This window comes from Cololabis saira, chromosome 9 (genome assembly GCF_033807715.1).
Source record: "Cololabis saira isolate AMF1-May2022 chromosome 9, fColSai1.1, whole genome shotgun sequence".
NCBI lineage: Eukaryota > Metazoa > Chordata > Actinopteri > Beloniformes > Belonidae > Cololabis > Cololabis saira.
The window spans coordinates 28,023,424-28,045,450 of NC_084595.1; the positions used below are offsets into that span (position 1 = coordinate 28,023,424).

General features: G+C 40.3%; 1 protein-coding gene across 1 annotated transcript in view; it reads right to left on the reverse strand.

Moving 5' to 3' along the window:
* Window positions 1–22,027, reverse strand: part of sv2ca (synaptic vesicle glycoprotein 2Ca) — a 36,598-nt gene that overhangs the window by 9,887 nt on the left and 4,684 nt on the right. The window contains exons 2-4 of the mRNA XM_061729026.1: window positions 19,171–19,975; window positions 5,279–5,459; window positions 4,343–4,494 (exon numbers count right to left, since the gene is read on the reverse strand). Coding sequence (XP_061585010.1) covers window positions 4,343–4,494; window positions 5,279–5,459; window positions 19,171–19,768 — 931 coding nt within the window. The 5' untranslated portion in view covers window positions 19,769–19,975. The remainder of the gene's footprint in view (window positions 1–4,342; window positions 4,495–5,278; window positions 5,460–19,170; window positions 19,976–22,027) is intronic.

Below are 22,027 nucleotides of genomic sequence, written 5' to 3' on the forward strand. Positions count from 1 at the left end.
CTTGGGGTTGTTTACAATTTCTAAGAGCTCTGACCTTGAGGTGAACCCGGTGGGACATCTGAGAAAACTGGTGAATCTCATTAATGTTTTTTCTTTTGTGACTAATGTGTCTCACTTTATATTGATTGATTCCAAATTAGAATTGATCTTACTTCCCAGATTGATTTGGCAGCAACGACTGCTTCTCTAAATTCATTACTGATGTCTTTCCTCCTTGGCATTGTGTTAACACACACCTGAATGTTCCAGACCACTTATCCACGCTGATGATCCATTTATCATTTAATCACTTTTAATTATCACCTACTGTATCTACTGCTTCCTCTGTTCATTCCTCTGGATGTCTTTTTTTTTCTCACACAACCTCTGGATTAGTTTGGTTGATAATGAAACATGTAAAAGGTAATAGATTCTTCTTCAGTTCAGGCTGTGTTAACTTAATTTTAACTCTGTGTATATAAAGCCTTAGAAGTGAAAGAGTGTTCATTTTACTCATTTGACAGTACTTACATTTTTGTGATTTTTATACATGTCAAGAAACAACAGTTGAAGCAATGATTACATTTTGATTCTTTTTTTTTCTCCACCATGCTTCAACAGAAAAAAGTAAAATGCTTGTTGTATTTCCATAATTTATTTTACCCATAACTGGTTCCCAAACTGGTCTCCTTTCAGAGATAATAACACAGTGGTCGTGGACCAGTTGATTTGGAAGATTCTTTTTTGTTTGTTTTGTTTTTTGCCTGAAAGGGAGCTAAAACTGAAAGAAATACAAGGTGAAAAGAGAAATACAGTGGGGCAAAGGTATTTAGTCAGACACCAGTTGTGCAAGTTCTCCCACTTAAAAAGATGAGAGGCCTGTCATTTTCATCACAGGTATATCTCAACTATGAGAGGCAAAATGAAAAAAAAATCCAGAACATTGTTGCTGGTATTTTGGCCCGTTCCTCCATGCAGATCTCCTCTAGAGCAGTGATGTTTTGGGGCTGTCGCTGGGAAACACGGACTTTCAACTCCCTCCAAAGATTTTCTATGGGGTTGAGATCTGGAGACTGGAGCCACTCCGGGACCTTGAAATGTTTCTTACGAAGCCACTCCTTCGGCGGTGTGTTTGGGATCATTGTCATGCTGAAAGATCCAGCCACGTTTCATCTTCAATGCCCTGCTGATGGAAGAAGGTTTTCACTCAAAATCTCATGATACATGGCCCCATTCATTCTTTCCCTCACGTCGTCCTGCTCCCTTTGCATCCCCAAAGCATGATGTTTCCACCCCCATGCTTCACAGTAAGTGGACAGGTGTCTTTTATACTGATAACCAGTTAAAACAGCTGCCATTAATACAGGTAACGAGTGGAGGACAAAGGAGCCTCTTAAAGAAGAAGTTACAGGTCTGTGAAAGCCAGAAATCTTGCTTCTTTGTAGTTGACTAAATACTTATTTTACAGAGGAATTTACCAATTAATTCAGTAAAAATCCTACAATTTTATTTCCTGGATTCTTTCCCCACGTTCTGTCTCTCATAGTTGAATTGTACCTATGATGAAAATTACAGGCCTTTCTCATCTTTTTAAGTGGGAGAACTTGCACAACTGGTGGCTGACTAGATACTTTTTTACGCTAATGTATATGTAACTCGCCCCCCCCCCCGCCCCCTTTTTTGTAAAGTTGCCTTAAATAAGATTATAAACCCATGAAATGACCACAGCAAAATGCTGCTGCTTTAATCTTTACATGTAAGTTTTGTCTAAGGCAGCAAGCAAAATCCTAAAAGTCCTCCTTCAGTGTGTTGAGAATCTGTGCAGAACCTCATTCAGTGCTCCAGCTGCGAGTCTGACTGGAGGCTTTTTGGGATAAATGATAAATCTATTAGAGCATTGAACATTAGTGTTGGGCCGCTTGTATTGTAACCCATCGCTATACCTTTATGTTTTCACTGAAAGACCTAGGGGTATGTATGTTGTTGTGTTTTTGTCGACTGGTGGTCGAAGGCACTGCAGCATTTCAGAGAAAACATAAAATCCACTGCTGAGTATTGGAGTATGTATGTAAGACACGTAGCTCCCTCAGAGAGAGAGATGCAGAGTGGGAGTGAATGTTGGAGAATACGAGCAAAGTAAGGCCACTACTAACCATTCACATGATATCACATGAAGGGTTAGTAGAGGGTTCATATGATATAACAACTCTGACAGCAGATTTTCCTAGTGCAGATTTGTGAAGCTGTGGCTTTAGAGGGTTTCTGTGCATCTTTGTAAAATGATCTGCAGCACTGTACAGCAGTGCCCCTGTTTGGAAAGACACAAGAAATAGGTGGAAGAGGCTTTTTTTAATGTTTGCACATACAGTATGTGCGCGTTTGTGTGTTAACTTAAATGACCTCCTCTAGCGTCTAGATGTTATAGCCTTCAATTTTCTTTGAGCAAAACCTGCATCTCACTGCAGCACGTCATTCATAGTACTTACAGCAGCAACACGCACACAAACAACACTCCCTACCCACACACACACACACACACACACACACACACACACGCACACACACACACGCACACGCACACGCACACACACACACACACACACACACACACACACACACACACACACACACACACACACACACACACACACACACACACACACACGGTGTCTCTTTCTTACTGACGTCACAGGTTGGCTAAAGCATGGCCTGGCCATAAATCACCTCTAGATGTAGCTTTGTCCTATTAGAGCAAGGAGAAAAACCTAATTATGCTTGATCAAGAAGAACACTCTGCAGAGACAGAGAGGGGATCTAATAAAAGGAAGGGCAGAGTTAGACAGTGAGATGTGGAGAGTACAGAAGAAAAGGAAAGACGAGGCAGTAAAGGGAAGGGATAGGAGGTTAAAAAGCAGGGAAATAGAGGCATAAGAATAATGCATGAAGAGGACAGGAAGAAAGCTGACTCTCCAGTCAGTACCTTCAGATTTCAAGATGGAAATGTATTTTTCTAAATCAAAGGCAGGTTGACGCGCTATTAAAGCATGTCAACCTGACTGTCTAGGATATCGTTTTGTCCTATTTCAAAATGTCACAAAACAGAAAATGAACCGGTAATACAACACTGGTAAAGAATAAAAAATTAAAGGGCTATGGTCACTGATGAGAATTTCAGAACTGGTTAGTGAAGCATATTTCACCAACTTTTGACAATGAAGAAATACAGTAAACATCCCGGCATTGAACCTTTTTCCTCTCTTTTTGCAGCCTCAAGACTCACACAGGCGTCTTGTTGCTACGTGAAACTCCAGAGTGATATATCGCTGTTATAAAGCAGATGCTCTGTCTTTAAAGAGATCGAAACTTTTTTCCTAAGTGAGTATGCGCATGGCAGCAGAAAGCACAGTCTATTTCTTCTCATTAATCTATTTAGTTGAAAACAGCTTGTACTTTTCATTTTAATAACATTTTCTATGAAACATTAAACGCATTGATGATAAAACGTTCCGTCATCTGTCATTTTCTAATAATGCCGTAGCAAATGATTAAAAAAAAACAACAACTATTGAGCAATATTGTGTGTTTTTTTTTTACACACTGATGATGTAACTACATATTAGTTAGTTCAGAGGGCAAAACCAAGTCTTATACAATCTGACAACATATCACCCAGATTGTTCCAGCTAAAGGCCTTACTTGCGCTCACAGGACTACTTTGACTCTGAAGGCATAACGTCAGGAGTATAGTGAAGCTCTCACGTTTGATATCCATCTGGGTGTTTCTTCTTTTGAGCAAATCCCTATGAAAAATGGGCTAAATGGGGATGAAATGGAAAGGTGAAATTCTGTATATCTTTTCCTCCGTGACCACAGCCATGGCAGCCAAGCCGTATTGCCATAAATCACACCGCTCTTTTCCCATGGGTCCACCCTCTCCCTTTCAGCGTCTGCCTAAAGAGTCCATGTGTACGTTAATCTCTTAACTTCTGCCTCTCCTAGCCTGCAGCCACTCAGAGCCATTAAGTGATTGATTCAAATGACAGAGAAAGCTGGCACCTTAACCTGTCACCGTGGGGAAAGGCTTACAGTTTTGTAACTGTAGCCGGGAGCTTAACATAAAGTCACATTGCCCTTGATACTACAGCATAAGCAGGCCAATGCTGAACTCAATCCTGTGGAGGATTCTACCAAATATGACATTTTTAACACATAATTGACAGAATTTGTTCAACTCATTGAGAAATCCAGTATTAATTGGAGGGATTAAGGTTGTCAATGCGCTAACTGCTAAAGTGTAGCCTCAGGCTTTCTTCAAAGTCCCTTGCGAAGCCCTTACTCCAGACAGGTGAACTTGTGAACTCACCGTAGTGTGGTATGATGGCCCACGCCATAGCAGATGCATAGATCTCTCCAATCATCCAGAACATACACAGCCAGCTGAGGTGTTCTCCTCTTTTCTCTCTGGATAACACCTCTGCAAAGAAGGAGAAAACAATGGGCACAGCGCCTCCTATCCTGCAAGAACCAGAGAATGACAAGTTTAATATGAGTGAGGAAAGACACCTCGCCGATCAGGAAACAAACTTAACCTTATTAATACTCGGTTTTAACATCAATCAAGTATGTGCGTTCAGAATTGCTTTTACATGCCTCGTCTTAGTCTTAAGATTCACTAAGTAGCTTGTCGAATTAATTAGGTTGAAATTCAGGAAGTGAGAAAATGTTAGTTTTATTAACCTTTTTTGTACACTTGTCACGTGGGTAGTTTGGACAGCCTTTTTAATAACTCTGAGTGTCTCTGGAGAGATTGAAGTAGGTGCAATTACTGAATTACCTCTCAAAGGAACGTTTATACTGCCAGAGAAGACGTAATAAATCACTCTATTTGCCAAGTGTTTAGCTCGTAAGAGGAGGACACTCCTCTCTAGAGATTTCACCCCACAGTCTTTATTCTAAATGTAACTATTTCACTGAAACAACTGAAATGTTGCCCTTATATAGTTTTTCAGCTGTGAGTGAAAGATGACAAGTGAACTTGACAGATTATGGCAAAATGGCTATAATATAGAAAGTTTCTGTAGATTTCTGTGAAGCTTATCATTACAGAAAAAGTAGTGCCACTCCTGGTGGGGTAGGTTATCGCTGAACTGAACTATTATAATTGCAAGTTGCTTCGCTCAGTAAAAGTGCCTGTTGGTGTAACTTTATCATTGGAAAGTTAGAATATGAGGTTCTACCATGCACACATTTTTTGGACTTCTTGTTGGTCCAAAAGTGACCTTTGCTCTGTCAGACTTACCCAAAACCTGCAACGAGACGGCAGAGAAGGAACAAGCCATACCCCTGGGAAAAGGATGAGAGGAAGGCAAAGAAGCCATTCGTGGACATGCAAATGAGGAGGCATTGTCTGCGGCCCACTTTGTCGGACATCCCTCCCCAGAAGAACGCTCCAACCATCATACCCAAGTAAACAACGCTGCCTAGAAAAAAGAGAGATGAATCTGATGGGGTTTTTTTCTTTCTTGGTACAAAATGCACATTTGTAAATTTTTGAATGTAAATATTCCATTATACATGCTTTTTTTCTGTAAGTGAAGAAATTTGTGATGAGTAACCTTCTTTTATCTCCAGCCCAATTTGTCTTAAAAAAATATGCTTTTTGGGGTTAATAATAAAGAATGAGCAAATTTGTTTCTTTGATGTTCTATTTTTGGTCTCCACAAAAACTCCTGTGAGATACAGTATGTGGTTTTTCACTGATAGATCTGAGATGTTTCATGGCTCTGCAGAGCTGAATAGAAGAAAGTCTATATTTATCTCCATTAACAACTTGAAAAAATAAAAATCCTTGCTATAGATGAGAGGAACAGATTGCTAAAATTACTACAGATTAAAGTTCTCAGTTACTGCTGGCAATTTGCACAATTGCATTCAGGGAGTTACCTTTTTTCGTTTGTCTGTTTTAATATCATTATTACATATATTACACATATATATATATTTACATTCATTTGAATGAAAATCAAGGGGACTATATTTAGGATAAAAAAAGAAGTACACAATGAAAGACACCACCATCTCAAATATGTTCTTTTTAAACATGTTGTTTGGCCATTTACTCTGTTTTGGTGCTAACTGTCTTGGAAAAAACTGTATAGAAATAACCTTGTGGTGCTTAAAGAAACCAAAAATGTAAGAATACCATTACTTTTACAGGGGAACTATTCTTCTGCAGTAATATCATTGCACAGAGATAAATGTGCAAATACAGCATACTCAGCATACATCAAGTAGATGGAAACGTTAATTAGTTGCTCTTTTTCTGGGAATAATAACACAAGCTGTAAATGTATTTCTACAAGTTAGCAGTGTTGAGCTATGAGGTAGACTTTAAAACCGAACATGTTTGCTTGGACGTATTTGAACCAAAGTGCTCAGACAAAGAACTGCAATAGATGGTTGCAGACCTTTTTAGCAATATTCTATTTTCTTACTTCAATAGTTTGCTTGTTCATAAAAAATTAAATAAAGAAAATTACAAATAATTAAATGTGTATTGTTTCTTAATTGCAAAAACGTATACACTGGATTTCTTCACGTCCCATGCAAGCAGCTTGCCAGAGAGTGAAAACGACTGAACAGAAATGTAGAAACATAGGCCGCGTTCAGGCCGCCAATATCCGATTTTTAGCCCATCCAGATTGAAACTGGATGACTCTTTTGAAGTCTGAACAGTCCCAAACCGCATGAGATCCGATTTTTGCAAACCAGATCGAAACCACCTCCGGGAGGTAGTTTCATATCCGATCCATATCTCATTTGGGCAGATGCGTGTCAGTCTGAACAGCTCCAAACACTCAGATCGGATATGACTGTCCCAGACGCTCCAAACCACCCGCCCGTTTCCAGTTGTGGAGCTACTCATCCTTTCGCAGAGAGCATGTACAATCTCTGATGTCACGTCAAAAACTATTATTTGTAGTTTGAGTGTTGCAAATTCACATTACAAATCATGTTTTAATAGCAGAAAAAAAGACCGCATTTCCACGTACGTTGCGGGTCGCCGCGTACCCTACGCCGTAGGCTCTGCGTTGGTGTAACGCGGAACCATAAATCAGCCTTCAGTCGCGCTGTGAGCCTGAACCTGCAGCCCGTCAGCTCATCAGGAGGTTAAAGAGCGGGGCTGCCAGTTGTTCATTGCTGGTTCGGTTTGTTAACTCTGAGCTTTGTTGGTTGGTTTGTTAGTTTGCTGGTGGTTTTGTTCTGAACACTTTTCTCTGTTTCTCATTTTGCTGGGACGCCGGGTCCCTCCGCCGAGACACAACTTTTGCGGTATGCGTTCATTGTTGTGTCTAAAAATGATGTGGAGTGCCGACCCAATCAGAAACGGTACAGATATTTTGGGATTTTTTTATATATAAAAAAAATACATGACTTCACACAACACACGCGCTGGGTGACGCCTCCGCTCCGACGTTGTTGCTACGTCGTTGCTACGGCAACCCGTAGTCAATGATGTGGCCCAGTCTGAACAGAGCCAGATCCGATTTGGACACTTGCTAAAAACAGTGTGGACAGTCAGCCCTGAAAATCGGATATGAGAAGGAATCAGATATGAATCAGATTTGCCTGCAGTCTGAACGCGGCCATAGACACCCTCCCAGGTGGACACCTACGTTTTGTAATAGCAACCAATACCATCTGAAGCTGGCGTGTTTAGTGTCTGTGCTGTGAGAAAATGCATAAAGCCATTGAAATTCATATTTAGAAGTAGTAACAGAGGAACATGAGTGCTGTGTAAAACAGCTATCCAGAAAGTTGTAAACTCTGTGCAGAGGCTAAAATCACATCATGTGGATGGTGAGAGGCGGCCTGTTTTTCAAACAGCCTAACCAGAAAATTTCAAGAGTGTGGCTATAGAAGGGACAAAACCCAAGCTACAAGCAAACTAAAGATGCTGCAGAATGCATACCATCAGGTTTGCAATCACTACACTTGGAGTGACACAGGCTGGCTGGACTGGACTTGTATTACTCAACCTTGGGCACTGACCACTTGGCAAACCCTGTTTCCTCACTTAGCAACCTGAAGGAACCACCATCTGCTGAGGCTGACCCTGTGTTTCCCTCCTTCAGCAGTGGAAATGCTGCAAATGCAAGCAGCAATTGAAAAACTGAGGCTAGCACTGCTGTATGGGTCCCACTGGGAAAAACAGGTAGAAACTGTAAATTATGTTAGTGTTTACTCAGCACTATGCTGCATTCAACACTGACTGAATAAAGCACAGTAAGCAGAGACATTAACAGCTTGTCACTGGCTGTGGATTGCGAACACAAGGAAAACTACCACTGCGTCTTCAAATTGTGCTGTAATGCTTTATGAAAGCACGTGGTGGTGAGGCAGTATTCCATCTTCATAGGATCATTGTGAAGACACAACAAAGCCAATGAAAGCAGAATAAAGGGGAGATATCCAGTCTGTTTTCATAGTCTGATTTCTGTCCAAGAAGTATAAGCTTTTCTCTGTGTGGTTGAGGACAAAAGATGATCAATTATACAATCAATAAGACCATAACACTAAACAACTCTGTATGTGAGAGATAGCAGACAGTGGGAAAAGATGTAGATTTGAAAAATTACAATTCCAACCAGAGAAAAAAAAATATGTCTACTCGATGCAGGAGACTTTCTAACCTGTAATGAACCATGGGGACACATGGTGTCACACTGCCTTTAAATGTCCTGCAAAGTGCCTTATATATATAGTCCACTTTGTCTGTGATATACACCCCATATTTATCTTCAAGTAGAAAGGGGACTGGGTTTTTATGGGTTAATTTCATCTGGAAGACCCTCTGATGAGTAAATGCAATGTGTCAAATACAGAAAACAGGCTTTGAAGAATGAGAAGACAAATGTGAAGAGTAATGCAAGGTGACTTTATAAAAGAGCTCGCTGCTCATCTCTCTCATCACAAATGGGATCAATGCTCCAACAAAACAGCACTGATTTCTTTCACTAATCATGATTCTGCCCCAAAGAGATGCCAGCATTACTGCTTAAATACTGTACGTTGTGTGCTGAAATGTGAGATTAATAAAGAGAAACCTTACTGAATATTTCTCAGCTATTATTTATTGTCATTCTAGATTTTCTAAAGGAAAAAAAAAGACAAAACTAACAGATACATTTCAGATGCCTTCAGAAATTTACCCATAAAGTGTTGCGGTTTGGTTTCAGGTCCTGTTTTATTTTGAAACCCTTGTCTGTGTTTCAGTTCTGTCTTGGTTCCCATCTGGCCTGATTGTCTGCACTGTGTCTCGTCAACCTTTCTGTGTAGTCTTGTCTTTCCCTTTCACCCTGCTGGTCCGTACTGTTTCATCCCTCCATGTTTCCTGTTTGGTTTTTCACTGAGCTCTTGTGTTTTTGTTAACCCTGCTATGCAACGCTTTTGGGTTGTTTTTACTTAATAAATCATCTTTTTTGGAACTCCTGGTCTCTCCTGCGTTTGGGCCCTAATCAACACCACCACATGACATAAAGTCTGTTACAATTGCTGCCGGGGAGTTTGGTGGTGAGTTTGCATGTTCTCCCCGTGTTCCCTTGGGTAGCTAATGTGAGCTGCGCTACGTCCGGCCAGAGAAGCCCCACCCTGAAAAGAAGTGGCCGGTGTCACTACCTTATTTGAGTCCCTACCCTATTTGAGTCACAAATAAAATAAAATAATCACAAAATAAAATAATCACAGGGGTTGACATTTCAACAAAAGTGTTTAAGCGTAGCAAGATTGTAACTTAGACTGATTTTCTTTTGATAGTACCTTTATAGATGTTATATAATTTTTTATTTCGTTTTTATAACATACTATGGAGGGTTTGCCTTTTTTTCCATTTATTTTTATGTATATAGTTTGTCCAAGTGGTGTTGCCGTATTTTGCTTTCCAAGATGGCCGACGATGTTGGACGCGACTGCGCATGTGTGACTCAAATCAGGTAGGGACTCAAATCAGGTAGCGACAGCCGGTTCACTCAAATTAAGGAGGAGACTTGAGCTTAAAATAGGGCCCTCCCATGGTTGGTAGAGGGTGAGCAATGCCCAGGACTGACTTAGGTAGGAGCACTGGTTGATTAAAAATGGGGGGAAAAAAAAAAAGATTTATACTCAAAATTCCTTGCAATAAGAAGAGGATGTGCAAGTTGCAGTCATTGATTGCTATGACCCAAACGCACACTTTATTCTTTCATTTCTTCATTCTTCTTTTCATTTATCACATTTTCATTTACCAAAATCTTAATAGAAAGATACCTGTCTACTTCAGATATCCTCTCTGCTGTGGGCAGATTTCTGTTTGAGTTTTTCAAAGCAAGGGTCAAAACTCACACATCTGTCTCAAAAAAAAAACTAGCACTAGCATGGTAGCACCTGTGTCCAACTGGACTCACAGCAGTCTGACCAGCACTTATCCAGCTGGACCCTCCTATGTGATTTCTTGCTTGTGGGGTTCTCTCAGATGTAAGTCGCTTTGGATAAAAGCATCTGTTAAATGACAGTAGTAGTAGTAGTAGTAGTAGTAGTAGTAGTAGTAGTAGTAGGTGGCAGTCATCTAGTCATTCACCTGAAGGTCAGGAAAATTCAAGTCTGAATTTTATGGATGTCCTCAAACTATGCTTGACATTTTCATCAATGAAAAGCCAGATGTAAGTAATGTACACGGACGAACACACTGTTTTCCCATTTGTATGTCACTTTTGTGAACCGTTTTTAGTGAGATTTTTGTATTCATCTCATCTGAGATTTTTAATGATGCACCACACAAGGCAAAAAAAAAAAAATCTGGACTGTTACTTTAATACACCTTAAAAGCAATAAAACGGTTAAGTAATGAGTACATCCCTCACAGGACAGTCAATTACGTAATTAATTTATTGATGTTCTGTCCTGCCAGCTTCACAGTTTATTTGAGCATGATGTGAACTGTGCCAGCACCAGGAAAGAAGAGAGTTGTGCATTGATCCAAATAAAGCACCGTGCATTTTATGTGGCATTAACTAGCCTTATTTAATGAGAAATTCTGTGACCTTTTCCCTAACAGGGAACTGTCAGACTAAGGCAATTTGGTATACCTTTTTTAAGTCAAACTTACACTTTGTTTATTTCTATTATTGTTGCAAAGTAGTCTGAGTAATTTGAATTGTGTGCATTAAAAAAAAATGAAACCCATTTGATGGACTTTGGAAAGAAAACCACTGGAATTGGAAAACTGAATTTGCATTGGAAAAGCAAATAGCTAGCAGGTTGTTTCTTTGAGAAAACAAACTCCTTTTGGGTATTTCAAATGTGTCATGTAGCTGCATATTTGGTTTTGTGGAGGACAGCTACCTGTTACTGCATTTATATTTTAACTATTTGTGTTTAGCTGTATTAATCATGTATGTAATTGTGGTTGCAAACTGTTGTATGGGTAAGTGCAGAAGTCCTTCACTTAGCAGCAATTTATCTAAAAAATATGATGGGACAACTTGCTCCACTTTTCTGTCTGGGGATAAACGTATGACCAAGCAAAGCAGCAATATCTTTTGTTGATTAGCACTTAGCACTGCATTATTCCTCAGTTTTGTTCTAAGTTTTTAGTGTAATTTGTTCCTAGTGCTTACTTGATGCTCTACTTAAGAATGTTAGGATTAAAAAGATGTAAAAAAAAGTTGTTTGTGCTTCTGATTTTTTTGCTTTGATTTTTATTTTCATGTTCACATTAATCTGTGTTTTCAAGATGAGCAAGACTTTGAAAACAGATGCTAAACACACACACAAATGACTACCCCACATACTTGTATTTGTGTGTCTGTGTTAGAACTTGCTGACTTGCAAATTTGTCCTGCACCCATCCATTTCTAAATTGCACATTGACTCAAGAGATTTATGTTTTCCTGACCTGCTCAGCTGTACATGCACTCACACTGCAAACAAAATCAGCAAATATGTCTCAACAGATGTAGCAGGTGGGATCAGCGATGCAGGCTTTGAGATCAAACCATTCAAAAGCTTCACATCCTTCAAAAATGGTCTCTTGCTTCATTTCCTAACGTGATGGTATATTGGTTTGTTATTCTCCTATTTGCTGTCTTTGTTTTTTTTCCATTTTATTCTGTCATGACTACTCTTTTCTTTACTTGTTAGTTATCCCCTTCTGCAGCTATGATGTGGTGGCCACACCTCACAACAGAAGGATTTATGGAAGGCACATGGACTTAGGGTGTAAGATACTGCCACAAGCAGTATATTTTAAAAGGAACTAATCCAGTTATTTCTTCTTATACAGGCATCTTTCCCATTTATACATTTTTAAAAACACTGCCATTTTTTAATCCAACACAGAGATATTCAGGAGGACTGTGAGACTGTGAGCGCCATCAGAAAATGACAGTGTGTCAGGAGACGTCTGAGGCAGAAGCAAAAGGCTTTGCCCCTTGACACTTAAGAGACATCAAAACACGTCTCCAAGTTCCAGTCTGAGAAATCTCCACCTTACTCTAAAGAATGACATAAACTTAAAAGCGCTGCATAAAATTCATCCACAACCAAGTACATGCACAAGCGCAGACCTGAAGAATTCAAACATATTTGATCTGTTTCAGTGCTTTTAGCAGCCATGAATAAAACCTTAATAATAAAGGATAAAGCAAAAATGCAAGAAAATTAAGTAAGCAATCAAAGAGGTGTAAAAATAGAGGTAATGAGGGAGGAGAGTGCTGTAATTGCTAGATAGGGAAAGAGATGGGGGTGGGGGATCAGACCCTGGTGTCGTGTTCTGCTTTGTCACAGACCAGGGATCTCCCTGAGAGACGTGGGAGAACCAAACAGCGTCACGATCTCTTCTGATTTCATGCTGTGATGCTCTTCACTCTCAGTGGTGCAAACCGTTTTGACATCTTTCTGAACACCCATACTGTTATGTTCATAATGATACTATCATACAACGGGGTGTCTACAGCACCCCATGGCTACGCCTCGGTACCTGTATCTGTTTCTTTCTTTTTCTCAATTTACTACTTTAATGTTATGTCCTTTTATCTTATCTCCTATCCCCTTTTGTGTGTCTGCACCCAACCTTATCTCAGTTTCTCTTCATCTCATTTTGCACCCTCTCCTTATGCGTTCCAATTTCTTGGTTCACTTCTCATTTCCCCCTTATTTCTCTCCTTTTTACACCCCTATTCATCTCTCATTTCCTCCATGTTTCCCTCTCATTTACAGTATTTGCATTAGTTGCCTTCCTGCTTTACTATCAACAGCTCCTTCATGCTGAGCAGCGTGTAATCATATTTGTACTACATCCTGTCACTTTGATCCGATTCGTGCCTCCATCTCCTGTCACCTCTGCAGAAAAAGAGGTATTTTGTTGCATTTAATGTCAGATGGGGCAGAGTTTCAGTAGGATGTATATGACTGTAAACATGCACTAGAATCACATGTGCTATCTTTAAAGACTGTGGTTATTTACATGCTTTCAAGCCCGGATAAAACTGAGTATTTAGTGGTTATTTAGTTATTTTGATAGTAGGTTTGGTCCATATGTGCACGCATTCACTCCTATCAAATGCACCCCCTCTTCGTTTTTTCTGCACCACACACATTCTCCCACACTATTTAGAGCTAGTTGCACTATTCAAGTGTTGTAATCTCTGCAGTGACTCTGCGATCTTGCTGCAGTTTAGCCACGCTCAGCTGCCCTTGCAGCTCCACACAGCCAGCCAGCTGGCTCATACAGACAGTGGGACAGAGAGGCAATGATAGGAAATGAAAAGTGACAAATAGGGAAAAGTACTATGGGGCTCAAGAGGAGAAGGGGGAAGTTGGGGCACAAAGAAAGGCAAGGGGGGAAAAGGTTTGGAAGATATGTAAGGATGTAACAAAGCTAAAGTAGAGCCGAACATAAATGGAGGATGGAAAGTACTGATGGCAGGGACGGGGGTATGACTTCTCATGGAAAATTAGGACAGCTGAATTAAGAGAGTCAGAGAGAAAAATGAGGGGCGTTTCAAGAGGGAAAGACAACTTACAAAAACAAATAAGTAATGAAAGAGTGATGCATTTCCATTGTCTGCTATGTCTGAGATGATAGCTAAACCACTCCGTCACTGTGTTGGTGGACTAATTACTACCACTTTCCATCCCTCTGCTCGAGTCCATCCACAACTCCCACTACATTACTCCTAACTGCTTGGTAATTTTTCTTCTTCGGAGCTGCTCCTCAGAGCTTTTCTCATCACTTCCTCATCACACATTGCACCATAAAGTGCATTTCTTCCATTCTTCCTACCCTGATCATCAAGATATTTACCGTAACCCAACCCCCAACAATCCATTCGTCATTAGAAAGTAGTGTAGAGATTCCAGCGAGATCAGGATACCAGGACCAAATTGAATTCACTAATCGAATTTGTACTCATGTAGCTTTTTCAGGCCTTTGTGTTTTCCATACTGAAACATCCTTTTATGTTCAGCACAGTCTGTGCCCCAGTGTGGAGCTGTCTTGTGGTTAATTGAGCGACACAATGCACCCAACACTCAAATTAAGTCATCTATGCGTTTTCAGTGCATGGATTGAGTTGTCCGACAAAATTTTTTTTACTGTTACTTAACTTTTGATTTATGTCAAAACATTTCTTCTTGGTATGTATCCTATATTCCATTCAATATACTTTTTTATTGTCCCACTTGGGGAAATTTGTCTTGGACTCGACAGCTGAACCACAAATGTCTTGACAGCTACAGTGACAAAAACAATACATCACCGGGCACACCATTTCAGCAACAATTACAAACACACACATAGAAGCATGCTAAAATAATCGCCATAATAAAACACAACATAAAATAAATAAATAAAATATTTTTGCTATGTTTTGCAGTCAATTTTACCTCTGATCTTATGGAAGCCCATTTCTCTATCGTATCGAGACTATCTCTCCACTCCGTTACATATTTCATATGTACGGGGATTGACCCCCCTGCTGTCAAGGTACGTGGATATTTCTTTAAGACACACCGGCTTGCCCGGTCACGCCCTTAGGTTTACCTATAAAGCACCTGTGCTGGCGTGTAATCAGTGATAGTTTGATCGAAACATGTCTCCGAGCGGCCTGAAAAGCTGGAGAGATAGTCTCTCACTCAGAGAACCAAGGTTACAAAGTAACCAAACGATTTCCTTCTCTGAAACATATCAACTTCTGCCTCTGTATGTTTTCATGCACACAAGAAACAAGCTTGCTCAGACAAATTAGGCTGCCTAGAAAATCCTAACACTGAAGCCATTTAGATTACATAGTTTAAAAATCAAACATGCAATGAGTCTACAAACTATAGCTTTAGAGTGCACCGCTTTTGGTGTTGTCTGAATTCATCAATTATGAGTAAAAGATCTTGCAAGCTCAGAATATGCTTTCTTTTCAATCAATTTTGCTGTAGAATGAATGAGCCAATGAAGTTGCCTTTAAAACAATTTAAAATCTTTCAAATTAATCTGAAATGAATACAATGTGAAGAAACAGGGTATTTATGTAATGACGTGTCTGTGCTACCCCCACGAGTTGTTCCGTCTCAAGATGGATTGGTGAGACAGTCATAAATGAGAAGAAGACGCAGGGGCCTCTCAGCGATTGTGTTCGCCTTTTACACTGTCAGGAGGTTTTGTTTTTAGCTCAGCATTGCTTTTTTCTTCAGCTTAAAACTTCCTCACAAAAACTGGCAGCATTTCAGGATCCCCCAAATCCCTGACGACCTTCCAACGCTGCTAATGCTGCCAGTTGTAATATTACAGCCAAGCTCCAGGTGCCACTGATTAAAAATTACATTTTAGGATGCGCCTTGCTGGACGCTGAAAGCTGTCAGTTTTACCGGCACCACAAAACCACTGGGACGCAGACATCTTGGCCTGTCCAGCTTAATAAAGTCAGAGGCAGTAAATATTGCTACGGCACCAGTAAAACACCAAACTCACTTTACGTCCCCAGCTATTGTAAAGTATAATTATCCTGGAAAACTCCACAATAAAGGCCACAATAATCACGTTGGGTGTTTTTAAACGTACACACGAACACAACACACACACACACACACACACACACACACACACACACACACACACACACACACACACACACACACACACACACACACACACACACACACACACACACACACACCTCAACAGGGAGGAGCCAAGCAATGAGCAGGAGAAAGATGAGGAGAATGACGGGACATTGGGAAAGTAAAGAGAGGCACACTGAAAGGGAGGAAAATGGAGTAGTAAACAAGGGGAGGGAGAGCATAGAGCATGAATGCCTTCAGGACTTTGATTGACTGGAAAGGAAACCTGAGTTCATAAGGATATTTGAAAAGAGACAGAAAAATGAATTTACAATATACGGTGAGGATCTGTCAAGGGCATGTGAAGCAATAACCTTTTTTTTTCTCTTAAGATTTAAGATAAGGGACGTTTTATGAATCAAGAAAGTGAAATAATTAGGAATATATTGTGTGACAGGGTATGCACATATTTTTTTGATACAGTTCCAGACTATATTCCACCTCTTTCAAACATTAAGGCGCCTGCTCCTTTCTCAACGATCCTGTTGTAACAGCTTTGCATCAGGTGTTGCTGTGAAGTTGATGTATTGTCATGCCTCACTGTGGCAGTTAGTATCGAAGGGCTTTGTGCCTGATTTAATGTCCTCTCCACTCTGGTACTGGCACAGTGAGTCAGCTCCAGTACACAGCTCTGTGGTGATGGATTGTACACCTGCAGCTACAGGAACTGCTGAAAGTCCACTTCACCCTACATAGCACACAGGGAATATAGCAAACCCCCCGATCCCGACACGAAGACCAGTGGACCGAAACAACAAATCTAGGATAAAATAAAGTGTTGCTTAAGTGAGATTATTATAAAAAAAATGTCATAGACTAATTATATTTTACAAGTCGTGTGACTGCTTATTTTGCATAATTATAATTTTTTGTGTTAAGTATTAAATGAATTTGATGCTGCAATCATTCATATTTAGATCACCTTAAAAAAAGTTGGTAATGGTTTGTTAATAGGAAATAAGGTCCCCACATTATGTTAAATAATATTATGTGTTACACAGAATGCTTTTTATAATCACGCCATCATGAACATCGTCAATATCAAGTTCTTATAACTGCATGGTAAAGTATTTACTAATCTTTAAGAGTCAAAAAAACGTAGTATATGATGAAACAGTTAGAAGCATACATCAGTGTTTGCTGGATTGTGCTGCTTAACCTGTAACTAATTTCTTAAAATAGTCTTCTATAACAATCAAATCTGTTAAACTTTACTTTTTTTATTTCAATGTTTTTTAATGGTTGACATCTGTTTGGTAGAAGCTTAGAGACCCATTAGAGACCCATCAGCAGCCCTGGATCCTACGTTTGCCATGTACTTTATGCCACATTATTAAACCCACATTGGGTTGCAAACCTGTCTTTCATATGTCACATGTACAACCGCAAATCTGAAAAGAAAACGTATAGGCGGAATGGAAAATGAAAAAAAACCAATGAGGACTGAGTTTAACAGTCATGTGAATACAAATGATTAAGGAAACTGAGACGTTTTCTACATTCGTTTGCTGCGGTTTTCTGGTGGGACATTGCCAAAATTGGCAAGAGAAGAAATTGTAGCTGTCAATGAGTCTGTACAGGGTTATGAGTCTATTTCCAAAATATTTAGGGTCCATTTACCCAAAAGTGTGAACCATTCAAGGCGGTTACCAGTCTTCCCAGGAGTCCCAGACAGTTCCGAGCTACATCTCAAACTGTCAAGCATGGTGGTGGAGGGGGGATGATTTTAGGTTGTTTTACAGCCACAGGACAGTGGAACTTCACTGCAGTTACTGGGAAGCCCATGAAATCAACCATACACCATGTATACCAAAGTATTCCAGATAGTTTAGGCAGTTTCTCCAACAGCTACTGTATATCTTGGCTGAAACTGGACAGTGGCCCCAAGCATACCGATCAATCTACAACAGAATGACTGAGAAGTTAAATAATGAATACGTTTCTATAGCCTAGGCCTTGAAGCCTCCAGGCTTCAACCTGATTAAAATGCTGTGGCAGGACCTTAAGAAAACTGTTCCTAAATGGATGCCTGTAGACCTGAACAACCTAGGGCAACACAACAAAGAAAATATGACCAAAATTCCCCCACAAGACTGATAATGCCACACAGGAGAGAAAAAAAACAAATTTCAAGTTATTATTACTAAAGATGGTTCTGCTTGCTTTGAAATCATAGGACTTTTAGTGCTGAAAAATTCATCAAGCATTTACAGCAAAATTGTGCCACCTTAGAGACCATCTCCTTGGGCATTCATGGACGTGTGTGACAATTTAACAATAGTGCGACAATACAAGGTTCTTATTGTCATATATCTCCAGAGAGAGTGGGTCAAAATAACACCTGAAAAAATGTTATGCCTTGGCATCCTAAATGTCGGATTGCCTTTTAAGTGTTGTGACAAGAAATGGCAATATTACAAAGAGGTAAAAAACTTTACTGTCCTGATTTTCATGTTTCACGTTGCAGGCCTGGATACGATGTAAACTAATACATGAAACTGCTGAGATAAAACATGTAATATGTTGAGTTCATACTGTCTGCAATAAAAAATCACTAATCACTAATTATTTTTATTTTTTTCCAATTTGCATTTGCAATACCACCCTAACTTTAGATGATTTTTGTTCTGAGATCATTTGTTTATAGTTAGGCATTAAAATTACAAGTAGTTTTAGTTAAAATAGATCATGATGGCGATCATCTAATGCAGGGTTGTCCACTTCTGGTCTTCAGGGTTGTTGTTCTGTTTGTGTTAGATGGTTCCCTGCTTCAACACACCTGATTCAAATGAAGGCCACAATTGGACATCCCTGATAAATGATAACAGTGACTGTTTTAACTTTGTTCAGTAATCAAGTGCTCTTTGGTTTTGTCTGGAGAGTTAGAGCAATGATGGGTAGTTCTCACACCAGTGTGAGGCAAAATACTGACAGAGTATCTTGGATAAAGTAGGGGGGTCTTTACATGTATTTGTGGGTTCCAAGTGTATCAGCACATGTATTCATCACTCAACAACAACCAAACATATACAAGGTCCTTACCTAGCCATCCCGAGCTTGAGTTGGGCACACACATGTCTGTCTCTGCGCTGGGCAGCACAAAGCCCACAATGAACACCTCTACCCCATCTGACATGAGTGCCAGGCCAAGCACCAGGAACAGCTGCCACTGAAACCTTCCATGTCCGCATTCCTGGATGATCAGCTCATACTGCTGGGCCAGCTCTTCCTCATCGGCCTGCCTCTCCTGCTCCAGCTCATTACGATCCCTTGTTGCATCTGACATGGGCTGCCCCAGCGCCACCTGGCCCTCCTTATGCTTCTTGTCTCCAGATGAGGGGATCCCCTGGTATTCACCCTCATAGATTTCATCCTCATCATCGTGGCCCTCTGTACCTTCACTTGAACCGTCCTCGTTTTCACGGTACCCTTCACCATCTTGCCCTTGCTGGTTCCTGTAAAAATCATCATCGCCATCATCCTCATCCTGGAATCGCTGATAGTTGTGATGAGATGAGTACCCATCAGAGGCATGGTCAACCACTTTGTTGACCTTCTTTGTTGTATGCCGCTTGGCCTCCTTCACCATGTCTTTGGCCCCCTTAACCAAGGAAGTCCTGTTATTGTACGTGTCCTCCATTTTGGCTCCAAAGGCGGGTCTTCACAGGATAATTAAAAGTAAATGAAAGGGGTGGGAGAAAGGAAAGAAGAGCTAGTGGAAGAAGTTGCAGGGATTCCAGGAAAAGTGCAATCAGCAAATCTTAAGATGACACCAGAGGATAAAGCTCCTGACTGTGGAGTCACCACAGGAGATAACCCACGGTGGCTGTGGCAGTCATCGGCAAGGCTAAAAGACATGTTGGAAGGGGAGAACAGAGAATAGAGAGAAAAGGTCAGACATCCATAACTAGATTGAGAGAAGACGCCACAATGACAGAACATACTCTCTTTAATCATTCACTCAGTGTTCTCCCGGGCCTTTTAATCATTTGGATTGATGTAAGGGAAAAAGCTTTTTTTTGTATAGCTTTCAGTTTTTATTAGATTTGAATGCTCACCTACCAGAGGCTCTCTCCTTGCTCCATGTTTTGTGAGTTAGCATTGGTTTCAAAGAAATTATTATTTTAAACAGAAATGCTGAATTTGCTGACTCATGGTCAGCTCTGCAGAAGAGAAGATAATAAACAAGGCTCTGCCCAAAATCAATTTGCCCCGAATAAAGAGCTGGTTCATTATAATGAGACTGATGACCAGACTGGGATGACACTGTCATATTTAATTCAGACAGAAAAGGGAGGAGAGACAGAGGCCGGGGACACGGACACACCGTAGAAACACACAAGTTTGTCTCCTAGTCAACTAATTTTATATTGTTAAAGGTCTATGATATAAAGTGGACCCCAGACACTTGAAAACATATTGTATTGCAAAAAAAAATATGTTAAACTGCTGGAAAGGAACTGGAATTTACCGGGATACCTTAAACAAGGAAGCCAGGGAGCGGTATATGGAGAAAATAATATATAATATTATAATTATTAACGGTCTGGATCCATATGAAATCCCTATTAAAGAATGGAGCTCCCCGTCGGAGCGCCACTCTTTATAAGGATTTACTGCTGCAGTTGTGCACAACCCACGTCTTAGGCTACCTTGTTTAGTAGTGTTTGGCAGCTGCTTTGGTAAATGTTTGACTCGCCATGTGTTTCAATAAATTAGTATAATAGTACAACATACAGTACATGTTTTGTATTACTCTTACTTTTATTTTCTTTTTTTTGACTGCTATATAATTCTGAAGGGGCTCCGAGGCGTGAGCAATATTTTTTTTTTCCTTGTGAGATTATTTTTTTCCTCTGCAGCTACAAATCAAATCGTTAATATTTTTTCCTCAACAAAATTAATCGCACTGCAGAGAGCTGGCCAACAACTGCGTTTAGCTGGAGTAGTGGGGAATAAAACCCGTTTGAATGATCCGACCCCGGTCTGTGAGTGTTTGTTTGTGGTTTAATAAACCCGTGTTTTGATCCGACGTCCGTCTGTGTGCGTTTGTTTGTTTACTGAGGAACGTTATGTTTGGTCGTTACAGCCGCGATCCAACCGAGCCGACAACTCTTTTACTCTTTTACTTTGTTATCTCAGATACTTGGCCGGCCTCCGTGGTTCTGCCTCCGAGCAGGAAAGCGGTGAAAAGTTAAACCATTATCGATCTTTTCCCCACGTCTGTTGTGTGTGGAGCTGCTGCAGACACAACGCAGCAACAGGTTACCAGCTTCTGCGGAGCTGCGCTCCAAACCCCGCCCATTTTCGTCTCGACTACGAATCGGGAAGGAGGGGGAAGTGACGTATGCCGTAAAGCAGTCAAAGCCGTAAAAATGTGTAGTTTTTTAGTGTGGCAGGGTTCCTACCATGCTCCTCAAAGTTACATAGTGCCAGTGAAGGTGATACAGACCCCCCCCAGACCATGACAGAGGTGTCATTAAACCTGTTGGAAGTTGATGTACCATCACAATGACTCTGGAAATATGATATTAAGGTGGAAAAGTTACGTAGTGTCGCTTTAAGTTTTCAGTGTTTCTGAGTGAGATTCGTATATACGTGGCACAGCCTAAAAATTATTATTGATATCGTTCTTTGCTAACCATTTTGTCATGATGTAAGCTATGTTTGACATAACTGACTTGACTGAAGCGCCGGCAATACTGCAGTTTTAGTGCAGACTGCAAAATGTTCTATATACTTCCACATTCATCATCCTTACTTTCAAGTACCAACCAATGATTACCAGAGAGCTTATCCTCATAAATAACAGCTGTTCTGTCACCAAAGTCTCAGCCAAAAATTGGAGTGAATACGGTAGTCTACTGCCAAGGCTTGTCATGGATTCCTAGCAAGGAGG